Source organism: Brienomyrus brachyistius, chromosome 4 (assembly GCF_023856365.1).
Source record: "Brienomyrus brachyistius isolate T26 chromosome 4, BBRACH_0.4, whole genome shotgun sequence".
In the NCBI taxonomy this organism is placed as follows: domain Eukaryota; kingdom Metazoa; phylum Chordata; class Actinopteri; order Osteoglossiformes; family Mormyridae; genus Brienomyrus; species Brienomyrus brachyistius.
In genome coordinates, this window is record NC_064536.1 from 27100357 (window position 1) to 27122520 (window position 22164).

The 22164-nt window shown below is 49.0% G+C and overlaps 1 protein-coding gene across 2 annotated transcripts in view; it reads left to right on the plus strand.

Annotated features, from left to right (window-relative positions):
• Positions 1 to 17295, plus strand: part of LOC125740314 (E3 ubiquitin-protein ligase RNF152-like) — a 25560-nt gene extending 8265 nt beyond the window's left edge. For both annotated transcript variants that reach the window (XM_049011266.1, XM_049011265.1), the window contains exon 2: positions 13510 to 17295. In XM_049011266.1, coding sequence (XP_048867223.1) covers positions 13776 to 14378 — 603 coding nt within the window. In that variant the 5' untranslated portion in view covers positions 13510 to 13775 and the 3' untranslated portion in view covers positions 14379 to 17295. The remainder of the gene's footprint in view (positions 1 to 13509) is intronic.
• Positions 17296 to 22164: the final 4869 nt, after the last annotated feature.

Here is a 22164-nt window from a genome sequence, read left to right on the forward strand (position 1 = left end):
ACAACACGCCCCCTCCCGGGAGCTGCCCAAGGTGAGGGCTGCGGGCGGGCAGTGAATTTCACAACTCGCCCTGGACGGGCGATAAAATTTTCACCTGAGGTTAAGCACAAAAGTGTCATATGAGAGCGACTCCCGCTTCGCATTTAACAGTAATTTGTACGTGGGCGGGTTCTCAGGTGGGGCTGGAATCTGAAGTCGGTGTGACCTTTTCACAAGCAAAGGACCAGTTTCTGTAATCGGTTGCACGTCTCCTTAGAGACCAGAGGCCACTCGAAGCTGCAGTCGGGTTGGTCTGAAGGTCTGGATCTCCTTGTGCTTGGAGCGTGTTCTGCAGACACACGCGTGTGTGCGGGGCGATCCAGTGTCCGATCACCGTCACGGTGCGTGATCAGTCAGCGAGACGCCTGACCCACTTTTCAAATGGAAACATCTGCCACCATCTGTCAGCTCGAAACTTGTCGCGTTGGATTTATCAACAGCGCCCTAAGTCTGTTCGATGCCCAGAAATGTCACCTTGCCACCAGCTCCGACCCCCCCCCCCCACTGACGCGGTGACACCCCCATCTTGCTTTCCTGTTGTGCTGTTTTTTTTTTGCAGTTGGGTAGATTCTATCCCTGTTTAATTTTCTTGTACACCCCCCCCACACTTTGCCTGTGGACAACTCATTTCCAAACTGTGCCGAGGTTGAATTTAAAAGCCATTTCCCTATCAAACCAGCACTGCGAGATCTCATTCTCCTCTGCCCGCGGTGCACTACACACGTGTCTCTCTGTGTCTCTCCTTCCCTGCAAAGATGCAGCACCAGAAAAAGGCATCGTGAGGACGATTTCAACCTCGATAACCTTTTGTGTCGCTTCACCATCTGCTTCATCTTCTGTGTTCTTTTTTTGACCGTCTGTGGTTTTCGAGGTGACATTAAGGCGACTGACGATAAGGTCCCACAAATAACCCTCGAAAGGCGTGGGCAGCTGATCTGATAAGGGGGCGTGTGAAAATGACTCTTTGTCATGAAAAGCTGATAAGTTTGGTTCTTTATTTTCCTTGGGGTGTGCTTGGTGGTTTTTTTTTTATATATATATATATATATATATATATATATATATATATATATATATATATATAAAAAGGTCCCACTTATTTCTCAGAAAGCGAGATAACGATGATACTATTTTTATTCGTCTGGCTGGCACCGTCGCTCAGTAGCGCCCTCTGTGGCTATCACATGTACATGTTGCTAATGCATATTGGGAGGAAACAGCCTTCTTAATCTTGGTAAGTGCAGTGGGGCATAATTTCAGCAATGGAGTTACAAAAACTGCGTCAACGGGGTATGAAAAACGGCTAGGGCAGGACTGATTCTGACTGCACTGCATCATTACGGGGTAAGTGGTCACTGGTGGAGCATCCAGCGCTTGCTCTAGAGTGCCCCCCTACTGGTGTGGTGGGACCCTCAAAGCTTGCATACGGAAGATATGATCACTGTCGCTGGGCTGGTTTTTTTTTTTCCTGCAAAAAAAGTTCCTGCAAGGCCCTGACCTCAAGATCTTAGAGAAAGTGTTAGATGGTGAAGAATGGAGATGTCTAAGGACAGGGTGCACATGCTTCCGACCCTGAAGAGCTCTGCCTTGACGTAGGAGGAAGTGGGTTCTCTTTCAGTTTTACTCAGACTGCTGCTCTGACTACAGGGCACAGGATATGAGCCTTGCTGGAGGCGAAGCACCCCGTGGCCCGGCGTTAATCCAGCACCACGTTCACAGGCTCCGGTGGCGCTGAGGAAGGTCACTGCAGACCGGCGCGGCAGCTGTGGAGAAGGGGCAGATATAAAGCTATTACTTAACAGTCAGGAAGATTGTTGGAGGAGTCGTGGCCATGAAGCAGAGAGGATTCGAAGTGTCGAAGGCGGGATCCCACACAGGAAGTAGCTTTAAGTAAACAGGAAGTCACCCTAAGGCAGGTCAGCCTTCTAGAGCCAGTCACAGGTCATGGGGAACCGCTGGACCCGTGAATGTTCCCTGGAGCCGCACCACCAGAGCGAGATGGCGTTGGATCTGACCTCCAGAACTCCTGTAGACATTACCCATAATACATTGATATATGTAATATGCTATGCATTTGCCATTTTTTTACATTTATATCTGTTCTGGCTGATGCTCTTTTTAACTTCAGTAGAAATTCATTTATAAGTGTGTCCCTGTCCGTCTTACTGTGTCTGGCTCTCTGTGTGTTTTTCCTGGATCGGTTGTGAATCTGAATCACTTCCTCCTCCCCCCACCATTGTCTAGCTCAGCCCAATTCCCACCGCATACCTGTGAATGATTGGAGGGGACCCCCCCCCCCCACCCAGCACCATCTCCATTCTTCTCACAGGGTTTGGGCTGTATCAGCAAGTGCTAAATGGGAGTGTAACTGTGTGTGTATGATCTACAACCGGAAGGGGTTGGACTCCGTCCAGGCCAAGACTGCCTGTTGCTATGGCGATGCCTGGTTACCTTTGGTACCTTGAGTGGAACAAACCATAAATCAAGAGTAAGAGAATATAGTTCTGATGTGATGGTGCTGAACAGCTGACAAAGGGCAGGCCGTAATCCGAGCTGCCATCACGGCACAGTCAGTAGTTAGCTGGCAGTATTTTAGCAACTCATGCCGGAGAGCGAGTGAAGTGATCTGATAAAATAAGAGCCTTCCTCGCACTCAAGGATGCTTTACAGTCCATTTGTGTGTCCATCACAAAAAAAAGCAAAACACAAAAAATCAACAAAGACACCCGACTGGATGGTGTACTCTAACATCCCTGAAATGACATTGTGAATCTGGAAATTCAAATATATATTGTACGTCGTAGTTTCGGCCAATGGGCAGCAGAGTTTTGACGGTACTGTAATCTCTGGGGATGTTTAGAAGGGAGGCCAATAGGCAGTGCATGTAAATGAATAAAACTATAGAGACGGATAAATGCAGTCTGAATCGGAGAGTCAACATAAAGGAGACAGGCAGGGTTTATACTCCATATCTGTCTGATGTCTTCCTGGGATTTGAACCTACAACCAACTGGCTACCAGTTCAGATCCCTTATCGTCATGCCGCGCTGTCTTCTGAAGTGGAATGGAGAATAGCGAGATGGCTATAGAGGCCCTATAGAAGGGGTGGAACCTGGACAAACAGCTCCTGGGAAAGAAACGACACCAAGACAACAGCTCCTAGCCCTCCTCGTATTAAGATGTACATTGACGAGGGTGGGGGGAGCTTGCTAGTTACTGTGTCCGCCGCTATTTGCATATTTTTAAAGCCTTTGTGATTAAGAAGAGATCAGCACTTTTACCTTCCTGATTTACTCAGGAAAATGCTGATCCCCCCCCGATTCAGCTGTCTGCCAGTGACACAGAGGAGGCCCTGAAGGAGTCAGTGACTTCGTACCCCGTGACGTCATTCTGCCTGCTCTGGGAGTCTGTCCTGGCGTGCTGAGAGGTCCCCAGATTGAGATTTAACTTGAGGAGGGGGTCGACGTTATTTCACTGCCCGTCTTGGGTGTGACTTTTATCTTTTCCTATCAGACGTGATCTGTTCTATTCTGCCCTGCTCACTTGCGTTATGGGGGAGGGGTGGGGTGTAGTGGGGCTGCCTCCCCCACCCCCCGATGCTTCAGATATGCAGATACTCTCCCCTCAACCATGCAAGTGTTAAGAGAATCACAAAGAAAAACACCATGCATTCCCCTCTCCCCCATTGTCTGGGTGGGGTCCAAAAAGGTGGTGTTGGCTCAGTGGAGCACCTATTTTCACGATAAGTTGGTTACAGGAAGTTGGAATCGGCCAGAGGGCTTGGGTGTTACTGTTAAGGCCATTATTCAGCTTCTATCTGACGTCCTAGCTGAAGGTCTCTGTTCTCTAACTCGTCCAGCTGGTGGGCCGGCACAAGCTCCAGGTCCTCTGTTTGTGTCTCCTCTCTGCCTTTCACAAAAGGCAGTATGAGCCCTCGTACCAAGGGGGTCTGCAGCTGCTTAAGCGCACCCCTCCCACCATTATCGCTACGCCTCCATCATGCTCTTCCATCTATACCCTGCACACATTTCCCATGCGTTTCTGTCTGGTCCCGTTAACCTCTTCAGTTGACGGCGCACTTCGGAGCTTGCTTTCTCATTTCTGTTTTTTTTTTTTGATGTTGCAGTATTTATGTAAAGTCGTGCATCCAGAGGACGTCCTCAGGATGCTTATCGCTGTTTCATAATGACACGTCTATCAGCACAAGCATCGATGGATTCGGGGGCTGGTGATTTTGGAGTTTGCCCTGAAGGCCGAGCGTCTCCTGCCACTGAGGTCGCGAGGACACTGCGGCTACTTCTCTGATTGTTCTCTTTAACCCCCCAGACCTTTTCCCAATGTCCACCTGGATCTGAAAGAGTGATCCCCCTCCCCAGTCCCCGCCAGTCACGATCTCCACTCACCTCCCTGCTTTCTGGCTGCCGTGATGGAATAGTGTTTCCGGAGGTTTAAAGGTCATCCCTCCTCATCTGGCATTTGACAGTCCCCCCCCCCCCCCCCCATGGCAAACCCCCTCGAGGCAGAATGCTGTCGATGCCCCCGGAGCGCTGTGGATGAAAGGGCAGCACCCTGGCTAACGGATTCGGCTGGCATTTACTGGTGGGTGAAGGTCAGACAGGGACGTCGTCGGTCCGAGCAGCGCGATGGGCTTGGGCCAGCTTTCCTCGGTATGGAGTCTGGTTAAAGGGCAGGGTGCCGTACTGTCCCTGCGGTGAGTCCCGGTGGCCTCGCTGAGATTGCTTATTGAGCCAAACTGCTGCTGACGTGGCCGCTTTTAAGCTTCATGCTGGGAGATAAGCAGGAGTCGTTCCAGACCCCATTCTCCCTCCGTCACGGCCTGATTGGGGCAGCACGTGGACCGGGAGGTGGTCCGAGGCCCCGCTGCATCTCACCGGGGCCCTGGATAATGCTGGATGTCGTGGAGGTTTCAAGTTATCAAGTTTTATTGTCATGTGTTTTCAGAGGAACACGGTGAAATTGTAATGCTACAGTTGCTGGGGAGGGGACAGCTAGACAGACGACATGATACCGGACAGATGGCGGTATGGTACAGAGCAGACGGTGGCGCGGTACAGGGCAGACGGCGGTGGTGTGATACAGGGCAGACGGCGGCGAGGTACAGGGCAGACGGCGGTGGTGTGATACAGGGCAGACGGCGGCGCGGTACAGGGCAGACGGCGGCGCGCTACAGGACAGACGGTGGCGCGGTACAGGGCAGACGGCGGTGGTGTGATACAGGGCAGACGGCGGTGGTGTGATACAGGGCAGACGGCGGTGGTGTGATACAGGGCAGACGGCGGCGCGGTACAGGGCAGACGGCGGTGGTGTGATACAGGGCAGACGGCGGCGCGGTACAGGGCAGACGGCGGTGGTGTGATACAGGGCAGACGGCGGCGCGGTACAGGGCAGACGGCGGTGGTGTGATACAGGGCAGACGGCGGCGAGGTACAGGGCAGACGGCGGTGGTGTGATACAGGGCAGACGGCGGCGTGGTACAGGGCAGACGGTGGTGGTGTGATACAGGGCAGACGGCGGCGAGGTACAGGGCAGACGGCGGTGGTGTGGTACAGGGCAGACGGCGGCGCGGTACAAGGCAGACGGCGGTGGTGTGATACAGGGCAGACGGCGGCGCGGTACAGGGCAGACGGCGGCGCGGTACAGGGCAGACGGCGGCACGGTACAGGGCAGATGGCAGCACGGTACAGGGCAGACGGCGGTGGTGTGATACAGGGCAGACGGCGGCGTGGTACAGGGCAGACGGCGGTGGTGTGATACAGGGCAGACGGCGGCGTGGTACAGGGCAGACGGCGGCGTGATACAGGACAGATGGTGGTGGCATGATACAGGGCAGGCAGTGCAATATAAAAATGATTAAACAATAATTAAGTAATAAATATGTTCATTGGACAAGGATGCAAGTAGATCGAATATGAAAATAAATATTGATTACATGCAAAAGTGGAATATTGCAACATGCAATACTATGGAGTGGCTGGGGAGGGGCATTGAGAATTAGACGTCGATAGGACGCCGCTGTCTGTACTGTGAACAGACTAAAGCCTCATCACCATTTTCATGTGACACCATCCTTCACGGGTGTTTGAGCCAGGCTTTTTATCTGTCCTTTACTTTTCGGACCCCTCCTGTCAGGCTGCCAGACGCTGCCATATGTCCCAGAATGGAAGATGAGGCCGTCCTGAAAAATTCATGCTCCCAGACCGACGCTGAAAAAAAAAAAATCAAATGTGCAATTACCCATAATGCACTGCTGCATTGGCTTATTACTCATGGTGGTGCAGTCAGGTCTCCCGTGGTGCTGAGTGTTCTGCCCCATAGCATCATGGGAAATGAAAAAAGTATGTCTCTCTTGTGGGTTTCTTGTGATGGAATCTTCTAGATATTGTTGACGGGCACGAGCGCTTCCACCCACAGTGGCGGCCTCATTACTGCCGGCTTGTCACCTCCACTATGGGGCTGCGGGCGTGAACGTCGCCTTACTTGAGTCTGCGAACGTATTGGGGAGGATGTAAGGAGACCTGTGACTTCCCCGCAGAGATTGAGACGTGCCGGGAACGATAGCTGTCCTTTAAATGATGTTAATTGCTGGGAAAGTGCGAGAGCGGGAGCCCTGAGCTCCTGACAGAAAAAATTTACCACCCTTTTTGTCAGAGCGTATCTCTGTTCTCAGTATTTCACCCATAAATATCCATCCTCCTCTTTGAAAATCTCAGCCTCTAGCAGATTCCGTTGTGCTGAATCCGCCCGCTTGTGGCAACCTGTCTAGGGAATACGCGTTTGACGTGCCTCAAAACCTCCGATGAAGGGAGGGAGCCAATGGAATCGTGGTAGAATAATGAGTCTGAGCTTGTTCATGTGGCACCTGTCATGGTCGCAGAGGTCGATTTTTGGCCCATTTCGGCCCCATTTTAACTTCTGAGGCGATGCATTCTTTCCCTCCATGGTTGTGTAAGATGACTGGTGTCAGCAATGGTAAATGAGGACTCGGGGGGGTGTTTGCATTTCGAGAAATGTTTTGTTGGGGCTGACGTAGTTCAGTTTACGAGTATCTGCTTTATTGGTGTAATTGGGTGTATTCCTTGGCATCGTAGGCCGTAACGACACGCAGCGCCAGGGAGACCTTGACGAGCCTGGAGTTACACAAACGTGCTCTGAAGGTCTCTCAATCGCACACAACCTCTCCTTCGTTCTTCTGTGCTTTTTGGACCTGGGATCGCCACAAACAAGGCCAAACTGGGCAGACAGCTCCATCTTCCCTGCCTCACATATTCCCCGTGACCCAAGTGTCATCCTGCTTACGTGCAGACGAGTCGCACTGGGACCGACCGGTTATTTGGCTCCATTCCTGGTCCTTTGAGTTCTAGGAAAAGGGAAGGTGGGACATAGTATGCGTGTGAGTCACGCAAAAAGGGGGAAAAACAAACAGCGCTGGGGCAGCGTCACGTGCTATCATGACAAGCCGCTTTTGTCGGCTCTGTTTGCATTCCTGATCTGCTAAGCGGAGTATCTGCAGGGCTTGGGCTAAACACCGGCCCGCAGAACCCAAACAAAGCCAGACAAGGCTGTGGAATGAGGTAGGGTGGGGAGAGGCCTCTCCTGAGAGAAACGACTGGTGCCGTCTCGCTTACTGTGATGAATCCGACGCTCTACGGGGGGATCGAGTGTCTCCGGGGATTCGGGTGTCCTTGCGAAGAGCACCACAAACTCGAGCTACCTCTAGCCTCGCGGGGGTGTGGCTGAGGGGGGGGCCGTGCTTTTGTGTGTCCTTGTGCGTCTCATGCCTCCTGACCAGCTTCTGCGTGTTCCTCCTGTGCGGTTGGCCGGCACATGATGGATACCCGCCTTGTAGTCTGAACCAAACGTTGTCATACTTACCAGCCAGTCACATGACTAGGACCTGGTTACATAACTCATTCTGCAGCATCTGGGAATAAAAGCTTTGACAGATGGATGTGTATGATCTAAACTGAAAGAGGGAATTGATGTAGGCATCAGAGTATTGGGTGAAACCCTACAGATGTGGTGGATCTGGTATACAGTATTACTGCAGGTCGAAAATGGATAATTAACCGCAATGGCTCCAGCTTTATAAACAGGTGAAATGTGACATTAATCTCTTCTAGACCAGCGGGGCCATGAAAATGAATTTTTATGGTTTTTGATGGCTTTGGGTTACAGTACACATGCCAGTCCTGAGAAGCACAGTGGTGTTGGGATGTGGTGTCTTATACTGCCCCCTACTGGCAGACTAGATCCTCTTCTCTTGGGTTGGCAGGGCATGTAAGTGGTCCCTGGATGTCCTGCTCCTGTCTACAGGCCCATTGAATTAATGGTTGCCAGTTCCGTTTCGGACACTGCTCATCCCAAGCCACATTCAGGCTGTCACCCTGCCCCGGGGGGGGCGTTAATTTGGGGCCCTATAGTGGGGGGCTCTCTCTCTCTCTTGCTATCTCTCTTTATTTGCTTGTCACCTGTCACAGTATCCATCTGTCTACCCTGCCCCTACACTGTCTCGCATCAGTCCCCCCCTTCCTCTACACCTCTGCCCCCCCCCCCCCCCCCATCTGGCTCTGTGCCATGCCAAAGTAGTCTCTAGGCTCAGACTTCAGAGAATCCTACTGCCCACGTAGCAGGATAATGGCGACAGATCGTTGTGGCACTGCGATTTAATTTCCTCCCCATGAGAGCAAGTAAACTCCTACGATATAATTTTATTTTTACCATCTATTCAGAGACACCTCACATTTGAAGGACCGCCATCCTTTGAACTTCCGAACAATGGACACGGTCTATCTGGATGATCTCATACATTTTTTGTTTTCCTCCTGTGGAAAATGTGCTCTGGCCCTGTGCCTTGGTACTGGTACCAGAATGTGGCACAAAGAGCCTTTCTTCTATCCCGATCTGTCTTAAATTGCACCAAATGAATATGTCAGGAGAAGGAATGCATCCAAATGGCCATTTTATGCAGTAGTGATGTTTGGAAACCAGGTGGGATGGAAACCCATGTGGTGATAGAGATGGAGATGTGTGGCACTGTGGGTTAGGATGTGCCTGGTATCAGAAGGTTGTCTGTTCTAATTTCAACTGTGGGGGGGTGGCATGAGGCTTAGTGGGTTGGGATGCTTTGCCTGTCATTGGAAGGTTGCTGGTTTAAAACCCTGGGTCAGCTGAGTGGTGTCACCACTGAGCCCTTAAGTAAGACCCTTAACACCCAATAGCTCTAGGGCAGTGTTCCTCAAACCCGTCCTCAGCGACCCACAGACTGTCTATATATTTGCTCTCTCGCAGTTCCCAGGAATCACATCACTCTCAGAAAGGCCTTTTGCTTGGTCCAAGCTCTTGGCTACTTGTATCACCCTCTGTAATAGCCATCATTGCAATTCAGTACATTTTGTTTCGCAGTTACGTTCACCAGGCCTCTGAGCTCATGTGCATCGAACATGCTTCTGCATGGACGGGGAGCATAGCGGAGGAAAATGCTGAGCGTGTAGCTTTTCACGCTCTGTCCATTCACTGAGGGGGGAGGGGGCTGGATTTGGGGGTTGCGGCAGCTGAAGATTGACGCCGTTCGCATGGTGACGGCGCTTCAAAGGCCACGGCTGTGAGCTGGGCTTCGGCGACACTCACCGGCGCGGGCATCTCCCTAGCGCCCCCTGTTGGCTCGTTTGCGATGGCACAGCTGGCATTTGCTTTCAGTCTCACCCCCCCCCCCATTCCACCACACCCACTCAAAAAAAAAACACACAATGTTTTACTTATACTGAGCCAAGCTAGCCAATAGGATGTGCCTTCTCCCCCCCTCCCCCCCTGCTCAAAATCTCCTCTCTCAGCCAGGAAACTAGCTTGTGCTTTGAAAGGATCGGTGGGCGGTGGGGGGGCTATTGTGTGTAAAGTGCTTCACCTGAGGCCTCCTGTTTACCAATAAAGGGCCCTGTAAAAAGGACAGTAACGTGGACAAAATGCTGGTAAAAACAAAAGCCCCCCCCTTTCATTGTTTTGGCCCGGAACGTCTGTCAGGCATCCAATAAACTAGGCAAAGCAGGGAGGTGCAACTGTGTGAACAAAGGGCCAAATGTAAATCGCGGGCGGCGCCCCCCCTGGTGACCTGTTTGGGAGGGTCGTTAAAAAGAGCACAGCCCATCCATCCGTGTGAACGAGCCGTTAGAATCGGGGCACGATGCCCGCAGACCTCGCTGGATCTAAGCCGCCATTGTCTAAACATCTGGGCTGTTTCGGCTCGCAGTTGTATGTTGGCAAATGCTGCATAATTACTGAAGGCTTTGAGGCAAGCCCTAGGTTTAGCATGTTGCTTTGAGTAGAAGCTCAATGCCCCCCCCCCATCCAACATGTTATTATGGGGTGTAGTTAAAGTGGAGGTGTGAATCTCGCAGTGATGTGCCTGGGTTCATATCGCTAGGAAGAGGTTTACTGTCAGTATCTATCCATGCAAATGGTCCAGCTGAATAAAAGATAAGCACCTTAAATAAGCAGCGTAGGTCATTTTATCACAGGCCCTGACTGGATGCCGGCCAGGGGCCAGTCTCTCTGCCTGGGGGTGAGGCACACACCAGCCGCATGAGCGAGCGAGCGAGCGAGCTAGCGGTCACGCCCGAGCTGAATGTGTTACACAGAGGGAGAGGAATGCCATCTTGTGGGTTTGTTGTTCAAATTCTGTATCCATCTGGAGCCCCGGAAGCAGTTGGGGTTTAAGAGCCTTGCTCAAGGACGCAGTGGTGAAACGACTGTGCTACAGGCTGTGGGATTTGAACCCTCAACCTTCCGGACACGGATCTCTAACGTGCTGAGCTGCACACCATAGTGGCTGAACTGGTGAAGGTTAATGCAGTAAATTATGTTAAAACAAAACTCTGACAATGGCAAGCAGCTTTAGACAGACATGGATTCAAGCCTACACCATTCTGGACACGGATAACTAACCTGCTGAGCTGCACACTACACCAGCTTTAACAATCGAGCCACGACTGTTAGTCTGGTATTCATAGCTTTGCTATTACCTCGCAATTTCAATTCGTTTCAGTTTATTTTTATATAGCGCCCTTCACAACAGAGCTTGTGAGTGGCGATGCACTGTTGCATGTTATATGCAAAGTGGTGCATGAAACAGGGAAAAGGGAAGCGGGAAAGAAACGATTCAGGTAAATGATGTGGGCAAACGATGTAAAACTCTCAAGTGCATTTTGCCTTCAGAAGACACCAGGGGGTGACACCCATGGGGTACTTCTGCGACCTCCTACATCCAGGCTGGAGGGTGTGAGAGCCAGTGCTCTGTCTGGCGTGTAGGTCTGTGCCTACTCATGCATGTTGGAACCGGTACTGAGTGGGAACAAATTACCCAAAACGGACAAGCAGATTCGAGTCCCACCAGCCGAGGTCCTCTGCAACTGAGACAGCTGGTTCACGGTCGCGCCAGGCTGTTGGGCGCCGTGCCATGAAAAACAGGCCAATCGAGGCCCAATTTCCGAGGGAGTTCGTCTCATGGATTTGGTGGAGTGTTTTTCCCACCGGAGCTGAACTGCAGAACCCCAGCACTTCTGGAGGAAGACTACAAGCTCCGGCTGGCTTTGGCTGCAGTGGCTCTTCCTGGATGTTCTGCTTCATCATTTAACCCCCCACCTGCAGGTTAACGTCCAGGCTACGATGCTGCCCACCTATTAGCAGGCTCCAGATCTTCCTGGCATGGGGTTGCCTTTTTGTTTAACTTCCACGCCACCTCCTGGTCACTTTGCACATTTTTTTGTGTGATTTAACCTGGTTAATGTAAGTGTAATCCTATGTGCATTGACATGTACTTGAATGGAAGCATAATGTAGGTTTAATGGGGCAGGTTTGTCAGCAGAGACATGTGAAGAGGACAAGGTTTCCTGCTCGTAGAATACAGCATTCCCAAAATATCAGGTTGTTGATGTCTGTCGAGATTCTGATGCCATGCCAACGCATGTCCTCCAGCTCCTAGTCTTTACTTACGCGATTATTTCTGCGCCGGTGGGGAATCAGGTTAGTTCCCCCTGCTTTTAATTGCCTCGTCTCTCCCCTGGGCACCTTAATCCTCAGTTCAAAGGGTGTTGAGAAAGAGTGAAGGAGACAAACTTCCGCAGAACTTCATGGAGCGTCCCCGAAGGTCCCGGAAGTTTCCGGAAGGCCCCGCGTTTGTCTGGGGATCCCGAGAGCTATTTCTGCGGTAATCAGAGGCAGGGGTGGTGTTAATGCAAAACAGCTCACATTAAAGTGGTGTGACGGAGCCAAGCTGGGGGTGTTCTACGCCTCTCATAAATGAGTGGGGAGAAGGATGGGGGAGGGATGAAGGTGTGAGGAGAATGGAGAGATAAAGTAAAGATTTGAACCAACAACCCTCTGATTACAAGCACGGCATTCAAACCTGCTGAGCCCCGGAAACATCCTAATGTTAATACTGTCTTGAAAAAGCCCCCGGAAACAGGGACCCAGTTGCTCTCTAACCTCGAGAAATAGGCATCACCACTTAAAACTTCACTGCTTGAAAATGAGGGAAAGTAGGTCAATCAGCATGAGCACGGCGCAGAGGGAAGACGAGCGAGAGAGTGAGAGTGCGGTGATGCCGCGGATTCAAGTCGCTTACAGGAAGTGACATTTTCTATTCCGTGACAACTGAGTTTGACTGACTGCCTCATAGCTATCGACAGGGAGCCGTTTGAAGATTTACATGGTGGGGAGGGAGTGGGGGGGGGTGGAGAGAGGTTGTCGGCTCTCCGCGCTCGCTGTGGGCTAGGGGGTTACAGACAGTCTCTAGAGGAACTGCTTTGTTCATGATTTATTTATGATTTGGAATATTTATCGTTTCGGGCGCGGAGCCGGACTGTGAGCTCTGTCGGCCCAGAGGTTTGCGGCGAATACAGATGGGAGTGACCTTTAGCTCGGGAAAGGTGAGCATTTATTGAGTGCTCACACGGTACTTAAGTGCCGTTGCCAGGACTGTGAGGTTGGCGATGGTGCCGGGAGGCGGGGAGAGGATCCGAGCTGCTCGCTGGAGCGCGGGATGGGATCTGACCCTAGTCTGGTCGCTCTCTTGTGCCCTCTGGTGGACACTGGCTGACTCCCCTTTTCTTTATTTCTGTGTTTATTTATGTGACCCCCCCCCCCCCGCCCCGCCCAAAAGTTTTCTGGATCCTGCAATGTTTTTTCACAGGGCTGCGATTGTCGACCCTCCCCTCCCTTTTGGGTGCTGTTGACCCGCTCCACCACCCGCCCAGTCCTTGTCTGTATCAAGTTGTTAACCCTGGGTCGCCACTGGGCCCCCTGGGTAATTTCGAGGCGTGGAGTGGCAGCAGGTGGGGGTTGGGTAGGGAAAGGAACCGTGTGTTAGTTATGTGATCAGACCTCACAGATGGTGGTCTCGGACTGATCTCGGCAGACAGGATCACACGTAACAATGTCACTTCCCTTCTTTTGCAGGTCACAAGGAGACTTGACTAGGATTACAGTGTGACACGGGTCTATCCTGCACTGAAGAGAACCCAGAGGATTCCCACTGATTCCCACATCTTCTGCACAAATTACCCTCCCTACTAAGAAGTCAGTTGGAGCCCCGGTCGATAGCAGCTGTTTGGAAACGGAGACCAGGAGCTAAGCCCTGCCCACACTGGTGCTTAAACCCAGCCCACTCAGGCGATAGGCCACACCCACCCCATTGCTAAGTCCCACCCACAAAAGCACTGGCTATGGAGACGCTATCCCAGGACTCCCTTTTGGAGTGCCAGATATGCTTCAACTACTATAGCCCACGGCGCCGGCCCAAACTGCTGGACTGCCGGCATACATGCTGCTCGGTGTGCCTGACCCAGATGAGGACCAGTCAGAAGGAGATCCGTTGTCCCTGGTGCCGGGGCGTGACCCGGTTGCCCGCAGGCTTCTCCGTCTCCCAGCTGCCAGACGACCCAGACGTGGTGGCGGTCATCGCCATCCCACACGCCTCTGAGCACACACCTGTTTTCATCCGTCTGCCTAGCAATGGTTGCTATATGCTACCACTGCCCATCGCCAAGGAGAGAGCACTGTTGCCGGGAGACCTGGGCTGCCGCCTGCTCCCCAGCGGGCAGCAGAAGGGCGTGGCTGTGGTGGCCGTCCCCGAGGACACGCCCTCTTTGGGGGCGGGCCCTGAGGCTGGGGTAGAGAGGCGCGGTGGTGCGGTGCGGAAGGGCTCCACCTGGTCGGGGGTGTGCACTGTGGTCCTCGTGGCCTGTGTGCTTCTCTTCCTCCTGGGAATCGTGCTGCACAACATGTCCTGCATCTCCAAGCGCTTCACTGTCATCTCCTGTGGCTGAAGGCCCCTTGACCCCGCCCCATTCACGCTTGGCCCCACCCACTTCACACCTGACTCCTGACGCCAGATGGGCTTGGGGGGGAGGGGTGGGTGGTGGAGGGGTATGTGAGGAAGGAGACTGAAGCCGTTTCTGCCAGCGAGCCTCAGGAGTGCTGGGATAGATGCAGTTACAACCAGTCCACCACCGAGTTCCCTCTGCAAAAAAAATTTAACTTAAAAAATGATCCCAGATAGGGAGTCATGCCGTCCCCTACTGTACTGGGGGGTCATACGCCTGTGTCCTGTAAGCTGTAGAAAAAGCAGTAATCGTATTTTTTAGTTAGGCGTCTCTCGTTTTGAGCCGGAGACGCAGTGTGAAGCATCTGAGTATGGCTTCTCTTTGTACAAAAGAAAAACATAAAAACCCGGGGTCACCCGGTATTTACGTTCGCTGTTGAGTGCGGCCCCTAGGGGGACTTGTTGCTGCCGATCTCGTTTTCCCTGGAGTGTTGACGTGGCGGAGTTGTCGTCTCGAGACCAGCTCTTCACACTGGTGTTCAGTGGGAATCTGATGATAAACGTCGATTATGACCAGGAGGTGTGTGTTTCCATGTTTGAGAGCAATCAGATTGTGCATGGTCATTAAATAGGGGAAAATAGCTCCCCCTCCCCATTTAATCACCCCCCCCCCCAATCTAGGTTTTGGGCCTCACTGTAGTCTCTGTTCTCCCTGGCTGGAGCTGGATCCATCGTTTTAAGGGAAAAGCTGATGGAGGCTTTTCTTCGGTGAATGTTCAGACGGATCCTGCTGGCATTATTTTCCCTTCTTCTCTCCTCTTTCCATCCTTTCTTTTTACACTGTTACCCTGTCTCCTTCCAAAATGAGTTGTGTATTTTACAGAATAGTGTTTGCTTTCGGACTGGAGTAGCGATGAGGAAGGGCTCATTCGTTGTTTGGGGCCCCCTGCTGTTTGGGCTGTGGGAATGCATGGTCTCATGGTTATTTATATAGGAGCCTCAGCAGTAAGAGTAGTACTTGCTCTTTTGTCGGTTGATGAGTATTTATCTTCAGGAGGGATGGCAGCATCCTGTCCTTAGAGACAAGCCGATTGGTCCCAGAGTGCGGAATCGATCGCATGGCTTGCGGAGCCGTTAAAAACGGACAGTCTGTAACCAGACAAATTTTTGGATGTTGTGATTGCCAGTTAAAATTGGCCCAAATTGAACTATCTATGGCTCTGCATCTTTGGCATTAAGAACCCATTTCTGCATGAGGCCGTGGTGACTTGGAACACAGGTCTGATTGGATCACTAGGGCTTTCTTCGGCCGTCTGTGATTCACTTGGTATTTAGTTTGGGCTGTGTTTGTGGGGCTGTGTGCCGGGAAGGTCTAGCGGACCATAAATGATGACCTGTAGTGTTGATTTGATGCAACTTTGAGAATTTTGCACAATTTAACTGGTTTCTATTGAGAACTTGGGTTCAGCTGTGAAGTGTTTATAGTCCAGTGTTACCACGTAGAGATATTTGCGTGGTACCACCGGATGTCTTTGACCACATGCTGTATGTGAGTCCAGTCGGCCATTTTCACTTTCTGGAGATACTTCTGATGTAAACAGCCCCGTTTTTTGGGCTGTAGATTTTGTGTTGTCACATTTACACTTGTGATTTTTTTTTGTCCTGTATTAAAATTCTGTGGGAATATATAATGTGTCTGTGCTCCATGGACTCCTGAATACGTAATTGCAACGGAAAGTTACGGAAGATTGGAGACTCTCTACCTACCTGGGAAACTGCACCCAGGGGCTTCCTGTTTGCTACTGGGAGGTGTGAAAATGACATGCCTTCTCGGCGGTTTGGAGCGGTGCTATTCCAGTATCTCAGTTAATGATGAAGTGAGGAGAATCTGCTCGTTTTCTAAGCTGCATTCTGTCTATTTAGGTGTCTGTACTTTTTTAGCCTGAATCCTTTGTGAGGGTACTCCTGTGAGTCCTAAGCTAGCCACACCCACTGTACCCTTAACCACACCCACAATCGACATGGGCACACCCTCAATTTCCATGACCACACCCACAATTTTAATGACCACACCCACCATTTTAATGACCACGCCTACCATTTGCATGACCACACCCACCATTTCCATACCCATTTCGCTGGGGTAGTTTGACCTTCTCATGAAGGTCATATTCCTCTCTTTTCCTCCTCCCTCTCTCTTCATCGCCCCTCTGACCTGGAAGGAGTACACCCCCCCCCCCATCCGCCCACTAAAGGTGTTTACAGTTTTGAACAGTCCTGCCAAATACATTCTAAAACAGCTGTTGATGGAGATAAGCGTGTTTGACTGAAGCCTCGTCCTTATGGCTCTGTTTGTGTTCTGATGATGACTGTGGTGTTTATAATGTCTTTTGGTATCTCTCCACTTTTTTTTTGGTGCCATCTTTTCCCAAGGCTATTTGGTCTCGCCTTGAACATTGCGTGTATGTGTGGTTGTGTGTGTGTGTGTGTGTGTGTGTGTGGAGCGGGGGGGTCGACATTGTGAGATTCTTCCAGACGCCTGAAGTTTGACTGCACGACGTCTACGGCCAATCAGAAGAGGCTCCTTTTGTATTCCGCCCAACTGCCACAACATCAGGATGGGGGATGTGACTCGCCTTGGGTGATCCATCCCCCTATGGCTAAATCCGCTGCTTCTAAAGACTGGGAACTATAAAACTCAAAAGGCTTCTTCAAAAATCCCACCACAACGTGTCTGATGGAGCTCCTTCTTTGGTCGTCCTTCCCTTCTGTAGCGCTGACTTCCCTGTGAAGGTGCCGTCCATGTGGGGGGAGGAGTCGACACTAGTGGGCGTTTTGGTGTTCTTCTTCCTTGTCCTTAAGTCGATGTTTTTATTTAGTCCTTTGCAATGTTTTGAATAAAGGAAAAAGTGACTTGTCAATGTCCGTCTTCAGTTTATGTGTCTGTATGTTATGGTAAAGCGAGTGACCATGCATCACTACAGAGAAACATCTCCAAAGCCCCTCTAAGGTTCTCCGATGTCCTTCGGATGCTCTCAGATACTCTCTGAACCTCCCCAGGAGTCTCTTCTGGTAAAATAATTAATTAGAGCATTGCTGTTTGTAATTATATTCTTAGTCTTTTGAGTGATGTCTGGTCCCACAGCTGGGATGCAGAGGTCAGATCAAGGAGACCCGAATTATGGATCTCATTCTCCCAGAAGCAGCGGCCATCAACCGCGTGATATTTCTGGTGAATTACTGGGTGGGATATTTAACCGCTTGCTTAAATAAACTGAATGAATGTACGGGGGGGATGTTTTCATGAGCAGTGGGATCCGGTGAGCTGCAGAAGGTACACAGGGTAATAAGTCACCCAGATGCAGCATGCAGATGTAGCCAAAAGGGGGGAGGGCATAAATGAAAGTGCCCTACTTTTGAGGTTCTGAGTGTCCCTCATACAAAATTTACACCCCCCCCCCCACCATAGTTAAGCACCTGCCCCTGGATCAGCAGTGATTAGAGTTTAAATGATCCCAGTATGATGCATGGGACCAGTGGGACTGGAGGTGACCTCTATGGAAGATTATAAGCACAAAAATTCAAATGGCAATTCATTTTGCAATTGTCAATTCAATATTCAATCAGAGCATGCATTTGTCATTTCAATATTTAATCTGAGCATGTAATTTGAAAATACATTTTGCAATCGGCAATTCAATGTGCAAAGTGCTTATGCAATCCTTAATTCATTTCATAATGTTTTGAATAAAAAATAGAATGACAATTCACTGAATTGCATTTCGTTTTGCCATGGGCTTTTTGCCTCTTTATTCAAATGGCAATTCATTTGGCAATTGTCAATTCAATATTCAATCAGAGCATGCATTTGTCATTTCAATATTTAATCTGTGCATGTAATTTGAAAATACATTTTGCAATCGGCAATTCAATGTGCAAAGTGCTTATGCAATCCTTAATTCATTTCATAATGTTTTGAATAAAAAATAGAATGACAATTCACTGAATTGCATTTCGTTTTGCCATGGGCTTTTTGCCTCTTTATTCAAATGGCAATTCATTTGGCAATTGTCAATTCAATATTCAATCAGAGCATGCATTTGTCATTTCAATATTTAATCTGTGCATGTAATTTGAAAATACATTTTGCAATCGGCAATTCAATGTGCAAAGTGCTTATGCAATCCTTAATTCATTTCATAATGTTTTGAATAAAAAATAGAATGACAATTCACTGAATTGCATTTCGTTTTGCCATGGGCTTTTTGCCTCTTTATTCAAATGGCAATGGCGTCCCCGGGAATTGCATTGCATGTTGGGGAGAAAACTCAATTTGCAATTCCCAACTGTCAGATCGCTCATCAAGGTGGACCTTCATTAACGACGTCACTTCCTTGTTTAGGGCCTCGCTACCATTCAACGGATTTGTTCGTTTAGTTAGAATGAGTAAACCCCCTTTATCTTCTTTATTATTTTTTTTTTAATTTTTTTATTATTATTTATTATTTTTATTATTTGTAATAATTATAACTAGTTGCACTTTTCCTTATTTGATTGTAACATGCTGATTATATCATTGCAATAACATGCTTTTACCACAGGAGGTGTGATATATTGTTATGTAGACTTTTATAAGTAACTGTTTGTTTGAGTTTGTAATTGTTTTGCTCTAAATAAAGTTCTTTAAAACGTAAAAAAAAAAAAAGTTAGAATGAGTAATGGCGGCAGAAGAGCTTGCAGTAAATATTTCTGCCTTAGCAGATGACATGGAAATTAATCGGGTATCAGCAGTAGATGCGTTTGATAGGTTGTTTGTGTTGTCACAGAGGGTAGAGGAACTTACAATCTTAACTGGACTTGATACGAGAAGGGTGCAAACTAATGTAGCTCAGGCGTTACATCAAGTCACGCAGTTGGTTACCCTCTGTGACAACACAAACAACCTATCAAACGCATCTACTGCTGATACCCGATTAATTTCCATGTCATCTGCTAAGGCAGAAATATTTGCTGCAAGCTCTTCTGCCGCCATTACTCATTCTAACTAAACGAACAAATCAATGGTAGCGAGGCCCTAAACAAGGAAGTGACGTCGTTAATGAAGGTCCACCTTGATGAGCGATCTGACAGTTGGGAATTGCAAATTGAGTTTTCTCCCCAACATGCAATGCAATTCCCGGGGACGCCATTGCCATTTGAATAAAGAGGCAAAAAGCCCATGGCAAAACGAAATGCAATTCAGTGAATTGTCATTCTATTTTTTATTCAAAACATTATGAAATGAATTAAGGATTGCATAAGCACTTTGCACATTGAATTGCCGATTGCAAAATGTATTTTCAAATTACATGCACAGATTAAATATTGAAATGACAAATGCATGCTCTGGTTGAATATTGAATTGACAATTGCAAAATGAATTGCCATTTGAATTTTTGTGCTTATAATCTTCCATACACCTCAGCCACTCAAGCAGCGCTTCAGAAGAGCCACATTCTGTACGACAGACGTTTTTGTTGAAATTAGACAGCTTAGGGTGGTCCTGCCTGTTAAGCTATAAAGGTCCTTCTGTGCTACTCTCCAAAGAGCCTTTTATCTTCATTTTTAGGACTGTGGTTGGAATCGACCCTCCCTATAGGAAGAAAATGTAGTTCCATCTTTACTGTCTGATTCTGACAAATTGCCCGCTAGCCGGCTGACATCACTTCCTGTGTGCCCGGCTGGTCGTCGCGGTGAGCATCCTGCCCTCGCCCTGCGAACCCCACCCACTGGTACAGGACTTCCTGTCCACGGCTGCTGGCCAGCTCTCTCCTGGGAACCTCTGTCCGTGGCAGATGGGATGGACAGCAAATTAACTGAATTTCTAAAGGTTACAATGTGTCTCCTGGGATGGCTAGCGGGCCGCGATCCAAGGCTGTATCCTTGTCAGTTTAAAGAACATATTGCCCCGAAAATAACAGGAAGCATGTTTTTCCTATATTTTGGCTATGATGCTGTTTGTGCTAACAAGACAACACCAGATTGACGTTTTAACTGGGACTGGGCCCCCCCCCCCCCCCCCCTACCGCCATTTTAAAGTCTGAAGGAAACAACCAGCACTGCTGTTTTAAATATGTGTGTTTGCAAGACAGAAGCGATGACTGATGGCTCTTATCACACAGAGCAAGTATATACAGCAGTAGTTTGTCTGTGGCTGTCAGATGCCCCCCCCCACCATGCTGCTGCAAACCACTCATGGGGGAGGGGGAGGGAGGGTACTGCAAAATATGTCAGTGTGCCCCGCAGATAAGGGGGCTGAGTGGGTGAAGGACAGAGCCTGCAGTGTGTGTGTGTGTGTGTGTCTGCTGGTTAGAGGTGGGTCAGGGGCGGGTGCATGGTGTCTGACCTGTGGTGATGATTACTTACCTGGAGAGATTTCAGTAACGCTTTACATTAACTGCACCTTCATAATGCTTTTAAATTACATTCATGAAACGTTCAGTACACCTCCATAATGTATTCATTAAGTATTCAGAAATCATTCATAAACATCATGCATGTATACCTTTACATCCTAACATCCCTTAACAGCTGTAATATACATTCATAATAAATATTATATAATAATAACAAACATTATAATTGTAAAATCATGTAATGTTTGTTATTAATGTATATTACAGCTGTTAAGGGATGTTAGGATGTTAAGGTGTACTTGCATACTGCTTATGAATGCTCTATGAATGCATTATGAAGGTGCACTGAATGTTCTATGAATGCATTATGAAGGAGCACTGAATGTTCTATGAATGCATTATGAAGGAGCACTGAATGTTCTATGAATGTATTATGAAGGCACACTTAATGTAAAGTGTTACCGAGATTTCTCTCTCGCTCTCGCTCTATCTCTCTCGGTGTTTATTGATATGGGTGTTTGATTTTCACCTGCAGTTTAGTGACTGGGGTCTTTGATTTTTACCTACAGTATAGTGACCGGGGTCTTTGATTTTAACCTGCAGTCTAGTGATTGGGGTCTTTGATTTTAACCTGCAGTCTAGTGACCAGGGGTCTTTGATTTTTACCTACAGTTTAGTGAATGGGGTCTTTGATTTTTAACCTGCAGTCTAGTGACTGGGGTCTTTGATTTTTACCTACAGTTTAATGACTGGGGTCTTTGATTTTAACTTGCAGTGTAGTGATCAGGGCCTTTGATTTTTTACATGCACTTAAGATACTGGGGTCTTTGATTTTTACCTGCAGTTTAGTGACTCAGGTCTTTTACTTTACTCTGCGTTTTATTATCCGAGGTCTTTGATTTTCACCTGCTGTTTATTTTTCCCCTTACCTTTGACTCTCAGGTTGATATAATCCTTCAGTCACTCTCATTTTCATTCTCAGTCTCTTAAATTTCCCTGTCTTAACCACTAACCTTCTTCCTCACCATCATCAGCATTCTCCCTGATCCTTCAAGTGTGGTAAGATGTGTGTTTGTCATCAGCCCAAATTAAAATAGCCTCGAACGTGTCATATAGAGGATGACCCACCGCCGGCCTGCCATCCTGGCATCGCTCACAGCCGCTGGTATCTGGGTCACCGTCACAGGAGTAGGACTCACACGCAGGTGACGGGCAACAAAAGGGAAAAAATCAAATAAAAAAACTGCATTTTGTCACTCTGAAAAAGATCCATTTCCCCCTTTCAGATGTCTTGGTGAAGTGAGAGGAAATATTTCAGATCTTTTCGTTTTTGTAAGTGTGCAGGAGCACAACATGAAAGCGTGATTGGCATGCAGGCTACAAGAGGCTTCCAGG